This window comes from Priapulus caudatus, unplaced genomic scaffold, assembly GCF_000485595.1.
Source record: "Priapulus caudatus unplaced genomic scaffold, Priapulus_caudatus-5.0.1 Scaffold459, whole genome shotgun sequence".
NCBI classification, from domain to species: Eukaryota; Metazoa; Priapulida; class Priapulimorpha; order Priapulimorphida; family Priapulidae; genus Priapulus; species Priapulus caudatus.
This window is the reverse complement of record NW_014577520.1, coordinates 275,883-285,671: the sequence shown is the minus strand read 5'-3', so window position 1 is coordinate 285,671 and position 9,789 is coordinate 275,883. Positions and strand designations below refer to the sequence as shown.

The window sequence follows — 9,789 nt, the reverse complement described above, 5'->3', positions numbered from 1 at the left end:
TGGAAGTTTTCAAGAGTAGTACTAAGTAAGTGGAGTAGTGGAGAAGCTAGTCGAAGAATGAGGAAGGGGAGAAGGAAGAAGGTGGTGGAGTAGGAGGAGGGGGAATAAAGCTGGTAGAAAAGCAGGAAGGGGAGAAGGGAGAAGGTGGTGAACCAGCTTCTCCCCCTCCTCCACCACTTCTTCAATCCACCTACTAGTACTACTCTAAACTTGCCTCCTCCCTCCCCCTCCCTCTCCCCCTCCCCCTACCCATTACACTGCTCCTGTTGCTTAGCCGCTGTACCAGAACTATCGATTGTGACGATGTTCCACTGATCGGCCCGAAACGCCGAATAGACCGCGTAGAGGCGCATCTGGCGATGGCGTTTGCTAGTTTAATTTACTGATCGCTACACCCGCTGATGTTTACCGTAGTAGCTAGTAGCTAGTCATGACATTAGATTCGACCTGCCCAGCATTACAGGTGCAATGAGTGTCCAATGGAGTAGATATACAACTTATAAGGGTCAAAATGTATATGAGTTTGCTTGTCATATTTTCTGTATTTATCCCTAGTAATTATCTAGGTGCACATTTTATGGGCGCATCAGAAATCTAGCTTTAGGCACCTTTATGTATGCACGAAGTGATGCCACAGATTTCTGATGTATCATCAACTGATGGCAGCAGACTTTCCGTATATCAACGGAATGATGCAAAAGGACCCCTAACCCTAACCCTAGTCCTAAAGTATAACCTTTAACTCGCTTAGGTACAGGAAGTGGTGTTAGGTTAGGGGTTTAGATTAGCGCCGCCCTGGGCCTTAGGGTTATGGGTTTTTTGCATCATTCCTTGATATACGGGAAAATTCCTGTGCATCAGTTTGATGATGCCACAGAAATCTCGTGCATCACTTTCGTGATACCTAAGGTGCCTAAAGTGGATTTGCAACCCATTTTATGTATAGTATTTGTATTGTGTATTTATCGTTGAATGTATACAAGATTACAATCTAGATAAAGAGATATTAACGCTATAAGCAATTGACGAAATTCGTGGCAATTTAACATGAAGGCACATAGATAATTCATAAATGAACCAATTAATCGTTTAGACGGGATAATAGGGTTCAATTTGTCACTGATACTATCGCGTGATTATGATAGACCGGCTCTCAGCCATTTCCTTTGGAATGAATGTACATACGATGAGGGCGCGGAAAATGAATTTATCCTATAACCGCAATAACATTTACGCAGCAATGTAGTTTTCCGCTGAGTATTGAAGCGCAACAAGCGTTAGCTGCCAATCTCTTCTTCGCAGAAGAGGCTCTTAAGACCAGTCTTAGAAGGTCTATTTATAAGCGCAATCATTTTTGCTGCGAAAAGGTTAATTTACTAAATTTTCACAGAAAGTTGCACAGTTCTTGCTCGCGCGCTGCCAGCCACTATTCTGCGAGCGTACAGAGCAGAGATGTCATGTGACTCCGCCCGACTTCGGTCGCCCCTGAACTCCCTATTCCGACTCTTAGTAGGCATCCGGTACTTTTTGTGAAACGGCGATAAATATCTCGCGTAAATAACGCAAGTAATGTTAGTGAACAAACTATGGTATGGAATCCAGAAAAGCCGCTGATCTAATGCATAGTAAAACCAGTGGCGTATCCAGCATAGGGCCCCGGAGCGGCATACGCCCCGCCGGCCCGTTTGCAGGCCCCAGAAAAAATCAATAAACCCGGCCTGGACGCAGTGAATTTTCTCAACGGTGAAAAAACCTGGCTCTCAACATTTTGTTGACAACAGTTGGAGACTGTGAATCTCGGCGTGGCCTCGAAATGACCACGTAAAATGGCGGTCACCGTCTCAGTACTTAATGTATCCGTTTAATTGTTGGCAGCAAGCAAGATGCGTGATATTGTATGATAGCAAGCACACGCAGCGACGCACGCACGCCGTTGTACGTACAGCACGCACGCAACACACTCATGCACGCACGTGTCCGCGCGACGACGCAGCGCAATGCACGCACAGTGTAGGTACACACGCACGTGTACGTGCACATGCACGCACCACGCCATGTAACAACGTGTAAGTGCCACGCACGCGACGCACGAACGGCACGTGTCGTACAGCACGCACGCACGCCGCACGTTGTACTTGCCACACGCACAGCACGCGACGCACGCACGGTATACGTGGCACACGTACACACGCACGCACACACATAACTCCAGTTGCGCAACGCACGCAGCGCATCGCACGCAGCGTTTACATAACACACGCAGCGCACGCCATTGCATGCGCGCAGGTACCACGTACGTGCACCGACGCGACGCCGCACGTCTACGTGCAGCATCATGCACACACGCACGTGTACAGGGGTCTGTACAGCACACGCACAGTACGCACGCACGCACTCCATTGCACACACGTGTACCTGCACATCGCGCGCAACCTCGATGCGGCCGACACACACACGCCATGCACGCATCCCGACGTGTACATGCAGCAACGCACGCACACCGTAAGCACCGCACGCATGCACGGCCGTGTACGTGCACGACGAACGTACGAACGTGTAACGTGCCTACGCAATGCGCAGCACTCACGTGTACGTGCACTACATAAACACGCGCTGCCAGACAAAGACACATAACAAATACACGTGACCTGATCTAGTGACTCACGTGAACACTCTGTCATACGTCACAGGGGGCTGCCTTGGGCAGCCCAGTACATTTTGCCCCGCTCCCCCCGCCGTTTATCAATTTCTGGTATCGCCACTGGTAACTTACACGTAAGTACAGATATTTACATTCAATATATATTTGAAATTGGCATATAGGATGGGTTTGTCCTATATTCAGGGCCCCGGCTAGCAGGAGATGAATTTGCATATTTTTATAACGTTGTTGTGGTGTTAATAACCAATGCAGTTGTAATCGGCGTGTTCGAGTGACGGTCACTCTCAGCCTGGTGAAGACAGATGGTGCAGGAGGAGGAAGGGGAGAGGGAGAAGCGTGGTGGAGAGAAAGGAGGAAGGGGAGAAGCTGGTGGAGAAGGAGGATAGGGAGAAGGGAGCAAGGTGGTGGAGAAAGAGGAGGGGAGAAGCTGGTGGAGAAGGAGGAGGGGAGAAGGGAGAAGGTGGTGAAGAGAGGGGGAGAGCTAGTGGAGAAGGAGAGAGAAGCCCTGGTGGAGAAGGAGGTAAGGGGGAGGGAAAAGGTGGTGACGAAGGAGGAGGGGAGAAGCTGGCGGCGCAAGGAGGAGGGGGAAAGCTGGTGGAGAATGAAGAAGGCAGAGGGAGAAGACTGGTGGAGGAAGAGGGAGGTGGTGGAGAAGGTGGTGGTCAAGGTGGTGGAGAAGGGAGAAGTGGTGCCAGGGAGAAGGGCACCTCCCTGCCACTTCTCCCACCTCCTCCTTGCTCCCCCCATCCATCCTCCACAGCTTCCCCCATCCTCCTTCTCCACGCAGCTTCTCCCCCTCCTCCAGCCAACCTTCTCCTTCTCCTCTGCCTCTCTTCTGCCAGCCAGCATTCTCGACCCTCGCTTCTCCAAACCGCGATTACATCTGATTGGTTATAACACAAACCACGGAACAAAATATGACAAATTATCTCCTGTACCGTCGGCCTGAATATAGCAAACGCGCTATGCCGATACATTGGACCGTTAGATTCAGCCATAATTTTATTGATAATATGGCTTGATTATCCCTCCTCATTTCTCTCGCCTTATTTCATCGTAAAACTACTAAAAGCGATCGAGAACAATATTTCCACAACTGCAATCTGCAGTGATATTTGGTCATTTAAGTTAGAGTGAAATTATATATTTTCGTTACAAGTGCCTTAGACTACCAAATTCATGTTTGTTATGCGGTTAATGTTTATGGGCTATGTCTATATTGTAGCCCTCGGCATATTTATTCAGCAAATTTTGAAACGTAGATGGCAAGCCTGCACAAGGAGTGTATCGTCATATCCGCCTTCTCACAACCAACGATACTTCTGCAATTGCTTCTATCGTTGTTTCGTTGTTTGTTGTTTTAAAATGATTTTGTGTACATTATACGACTGTGCTTTATTAGAAAACCTGTTATATAAGAAGATCAAACAATCAGTGCGGAAGTTAGAAAGCTGATCGTGAAGAATTTGAAAACTAACTAGTGCCAGTGAGTGGTGATGGGTTCGAAAAGTACAGTCAGCAACCAGCTCGAAATGGGAAGGAACTGAAACAGTTCAGGACTGCGACAATGATCAAGAAAAAACTCCGTATTAGCTCAGACTACAAGCTGACGCCGGACAGTTATTAGGAAATGGGTATCAATGGCAAAGTAGTGCGAATGTGAATCGAGGCATCAAGGTCAAAGCTACGCGTGACAGGTTGGTTTCTGTGTAGGAATTATGTATGTGTGATAGCATACGTAATCTCCAATTATATAACGGAAGGAAATGTGAATCATATTCGGGGTATTCACGCTATGAGCAATTTATCAGGAATTAATTATATAATGCGAGGTATTACTGTATTTGTGGTGGTGCGTGCATGCATGCATGTGTACGTATATATGCGTGCGTGCGTGCATGTGTGTGTGTGCGCGCGTGTGTGTGTGTACATACCGACTAGTTTGCCTGGCGCGTGCTTTGAGTGCCATACTGTTCCTTGTCCTTATAACTGGATCTGTTTACAGCATGACTGGAGGAGAACTCTTCAACAGAATTCAGGAAAGAGCAGACACTCCATTCACAGAGAGAGGTATAGAAACGTTGACACAGTAGATGACTTCTAGGTTCCTATTCTAAATTAAGCGATACAGTTGCAAGGGCGGATCTAGCTTTCAGGAGATGGGGGGAGGGTTGATATTTGAGTGAAGGCGTGCGTGCCTAAGGCACGCAGTGTTAGGGTGGTCCGGGCACATGCCCCCCTCCCACCTGGAAAATTCAGGCAGCTGTGTAGTCACAGGGGAAATCCCCAGTTTCTATCAGCCTGCAGACTGACTTTTCTATTTTTGGCCCCATTTTACTAGTATCATAACATTAGTCAGTGGCGGATCGAGAGGAGGGTTGCAACCCCCCAACCCCCCTCTAGATCCGCCACCGAGTTGGAGCATGTGTGATCTTTATTGTTATTTTCTATGAAAGATTTCACAATGTTGAAATTTTAAATACAAAGCTTGACCAACTAACAACCTCAGTGAAAACCTCTGTAACTAAGCGTAAATGGCATGGAGGCCATCCCGAGCCTAACTGTGGTAATTTGGGTCAGTAACCGCTTGGAAAAGTGTCTGATATATATATACTATCAGAAGTACCTACTACCTATACCTATTATCTACTTTTGACTACTGTGTACTTGCAGAGGCTGCTGCGATTGTAAGGCAGATTGCTGAGGCCATCGCCTATTTACATGGCATGAATATTGCTCACAGAGATCTCAAGGTAAGATAAGTAGAGCAAGTGAAGATAATATGTGGCAATTTATATACTTTGAGTGAGCGTGAAAGAATAAGTGGTGAGAAGAGAGAGAGACAGAAGGTGTGACAGGTAGACTAGTTAATTAATAAATAATAAATTATTCAGAGGAATTGACAAAAGTGTGTAGTAAGAACGCAAATAAAAAGTGTATTGAAGTACTTATGTAAAGGGAGGGAAAGATGGGGATTGTAGTAGATTAAAAGTGAGAAGAGAGCCACTAGCAGTATCTATAATGTGCACAACTATATACATTGGTCACGTTGATTGGTAAATACTTTTAGTTAGCTTTTACTCCCTTGAATCATAAAATTTAATATAGTGATTTAAAATTTGAATAACAGTTGAAGTCCATTTGTAAATTGGACTAGCGTCACGGCAATTTCTATGTGTATGGTGTTGGGTAAAGGAGAAAATTTGCAATTTCTTGGCGGATGAAAATAGAGGTATTAACGCAGTACTAAATGTCATCCTAAAACCTTATTAGCCTGATAAGAATTGTTTTTCAACTAGTTTAAAAATCCCAGAAAAATCTGGGCAATTTGATATATTGATCAACGACATTAAATGCTGGCTAGTGCGGCTACTGTATGAGTCACACAGTGTTGTCTCCCACCATTGTAAGCGGAATAGCAAAATAGGAAGTATAGTGTAGCAATTTAACCATAAAAAGTGAACAGAGTTGCTTACATTTTGTGAAAAAATGACATAATTTTTTTACCTTTACTATTTACGGTGACGTAATCACTTTAACACCTAATAACAAGTTATTTTGACATCCTAGCCGGAAAATTTGCTGTACACGGACAAGGGAAAGCATGCAACATTGAAGTTGACTGACTTTGGGTTTGCTAAGGAGACGCAAAACTTCAATTCGCTGCAGACCCCCTGCTACACTCCATACTACGTTGGTGAGTATGCAAAAGGATTCTAGTCCAGGAGAGTGGTAGCCAGTAAAGATAGAGAATAGTGGAGCAGGAGCGTACTGTGAATAGTCAATGCAGTACAGAGACTCCCCTACTTACGAACAGGTTCGGTTCCGAGCGGTTGTTCGTAAATCCAACATATGCACGTATACAGTATTGTACAGTAGTGTAGTATATGTACGTGTGAACATCGAGTAACCTAGAAGTGTACATCGTCTAAACATATACGTGTATTATTTACATCTCAGCGCTTCCCGCGCTACATTGCCGCCACCAAGCAGCGGATCTGCGAACTAAACCTTGCGCCTAAATTTTCGACTTCAGGGCAAATTGTTCGTATCATCGAAAGTTCGCAACACGAATGTTCGTATGTAGGGGAGTCTCTGTAGTGCTAGTAGTGAAACCTGGTTAGAACGTGTGCTAAACCCTCACTGTAGTAGATAAGAGCATGCACATCCGTGAGCATGGCTTCTTTATTTTTAGAAACCATTACAAAATCTTTCTTCTCGGTCTAAATAATCAGAAAAGCGGGGCTGCCGTTTTTTTTCATTACATTTTTAGAATATGTTAGGCTGCCATAAAATCACACACTCTCATTTACAAAAAGATATATAGGGCCTAAGATAAAATATTGCTTGTTTCCCCTTTACCGACCGACTCGCCAAAACGCCGCTACTCGACACATTTTATTGGCCGATTAAAACAAAACAAAAATTATTTCGTTTCGCAAAAACATATACAGAAAACAGAATATACAATATACATACACACATCTTGTCAAAACAAAATAAAAAAGATTTTTCACCTACCTACCTACTCGGTACCCTGAGAGGCAAGTAGGTAAAGGGGAAAAAACAATTTTTTAAGGGTGGCCTAGGGATTTAGTTTCATTTTTCACAATATATATGCCATTATTTGTATAAAATAATATCCCTCTGTAAGTGGAGTACAATTATAATATTTAGATGTATTGTGAGATGATAATTTGTCCTAAACTGTAAGAAGGTATGTCGACATCACTCTGCTAATTATTTGGCCCCAGCCAGAGTAATGTATTAAAAACGGTTGCCAAAAATACATGTTTATGGGAGCCTATGTCCTACATAGGCTCATCTACTAATTTTCACATGTCCCCTGGGGTTAGCCTAGTTAGATTTATTCAGTTGTAGTAGAGGCCAACGATACTCATCAAGTAGGTGTGAGCCAGGAGGGCGCATATAAGTATGTGTAGTCACAGTAGTGTATAGTGCACTTTCATACATACGCAGATAAACAGTCGAGCCTTGCTGTGTGCCAGGCCTACACGCAGTAAGCTCATACTAATCTTGTTAGTGTTGTCCGAATGGAAACAAACATGGCTTGTCTGCTAGATCCCAGTGCTCTCTATCTGTACATACGTGCACATGGTGTTTACCTTCGTGCAGTCTGAACTAAGAACTTCTGAGCTGAGCATGTATACCTTTGAGCTTTGCCAGAGCTTCTGCTGTGTGCATTTGACACCATGTCATCATCAGTGCTGCTACATATGATGGTAAATATACATGTCTGAGCACACTCCGACAGTGTATGTGTAAAATGGGGACAAATTAATGGAATGTGTGGTTGTTCATTTTGGTTCAAATACATTTCGTCTTGAAACTGTGTACAAAAACATCATACACATAAAATCTTGTAATTAGCTTGTGGGTTGTGGAACTCCTCTAATTCCTAACAATATTGGAAGTATATTTTGTTTTTTTGTTTGCATGTGTGTGTGCGTGCGTGGGTGTGGTTGGGTGGGGGCGGGGTGTTATGCCCCTCTACAATCGGATTTAGCATGTGTACATAGGAATTAGCACGTGTAATCAGTAGGTGCCGGCAGTGGCTTTATGGCTAAAGACGTTTTTATTCATGACTCAACTTTTCGTGAACATAAAAAACAGCTAAGCAGCCAACTAATGTAAGATTTGTTCCTTGATGGCGGTAAACAGTAGAAGACATACATCAGGAGTAGATAATAGGGAAGGAGTGTGACTTCAATAAACAAGGGAAATTCGTCATTTACTAGCCTTATCAAGAGTCTCTTTTGTCATGTTGCATAAATTTCGGGGTCAGCGAAGCGGCCTGTTCTGGAGGAACATGCTGGTGTTCACGTAGCCTGTGGAGAACATTTTGGAGTCCTACCTGTGGTCACCGGCCCTCTTCGGGCTATGAATGCCGTACAATGGCTATTGTAACATCACCTAGGTCGTAGTATATATAATATTACTATAAGTAGACTAACTCTGAACCCGGGAGCGTCCATTAGCTGCAACCCTGGCAGGTTCAACCCGCAGCCCCTACTGGCACCACAGCGCACTTTGGTAAAACTTCCAATAACAAAAAAAAAGAGTAAACTAAACACGAAAATGGTAGTATACAATAGGTCTTAATTTCTCTAAACCTATTTCCGCCCCATTACTCGTTATGAAGATATACCCTTGCTCCGAAACCTTGTCAACGATCATAGATCTGCAACGCACAGAAGGTGACACATGCGTGTGTGAATCTTTGACTTCGCATTTACCGTTCACCTCCTTTGCCACAATAATAGAAAACAAGGAGTTTATTAAATGCGGTGGGACAATACTAAAAATTTGCGCTTTGAGATTTTGAAATACAAAGCTTGACCAAGGCTAACAACGACTCAAGTTGAAAAACCCTCTGTAAACTGATAGAGCGTACAATGGCAATGGAGTCGCCATACCCGAAGCCCTAGACTGTGGCTAAATTAGTAGGGTCAGTAACCGCTTGGAAAAGTGGTCTCGATATATACTATAGTCTATCCAGAAGTAACCTACTACCTAATCACCTCTTCAGTCTGTCCTATATGGACCTACTGTGTGTGACTTGCAGGAGGACTGCATGCCGATTTGATAAGGGCAGATTTGCTGAGACGCCCGATCGGCCGTTATTCTTACAGTGGAAATGAATATTGCTCACAAGAAGCACTCTTCAAGGTAAGAGAATAAGTAAGAGGGCAAGTGAAGAATTACATATGTCGGCCAACAAATTTAAATTATACTTTGAGGTGAGCGATGAAAAGGAATGAGCTGGATGAGAAGAAGAGAGAGGAACAGTAAGTGATGACGAGGGTAGACTAGTTTAATTAATAAATACCATAACATTATTCCAGACCGGATAATTGACCAAAAGTGTGGTTAGTAAGAAATACGCAACATCAAAAATCGTTAATTGGAAGTAACGCTATGTATAAAGGCGAGGGAAAGATGGGGATGTGTAGTGACGATTAAAAAGTGAGAAGAGACGCCCACTAGCTAGTATCTCATGAATGTGCACAAACTATATACACTTGGTCACGTTGAATTGGTAAATACTTTTGAGTCTAGCTTTTACTGCCCTTGAAATCCATGCATAGATCTTTTACGTAAACTGT

The 9,789-nt window shown here is 44.0% G+C and overlaps 1 protein-coding gene across 1 annotated transcript in view; it reads left to right on the top strand.

Annotated features, from left to right (window-relative positions):
* LOC106810631 (MAP kinase-activated protein kinase 2-like) overlaps positions 1 to 9,789 on the top strand; it is a gene marked incomplete in the record, with an annotated part of 39,037 nt that overhangs the window by 12,277 nt on the left and 16,971 nt on the right. The window contains 3 exon segments of the mRNA XM_014814054.1: positions 4,668 to 4,732; positions 5,336 to 5,415; positions 6,233 to 6,355. Coding sequence (XP_014669540.1) covers positions 4,668 to 4,732; positions 5,336 to 5,415; positions 6,233 to 6,355 — 268 coding nt within the window.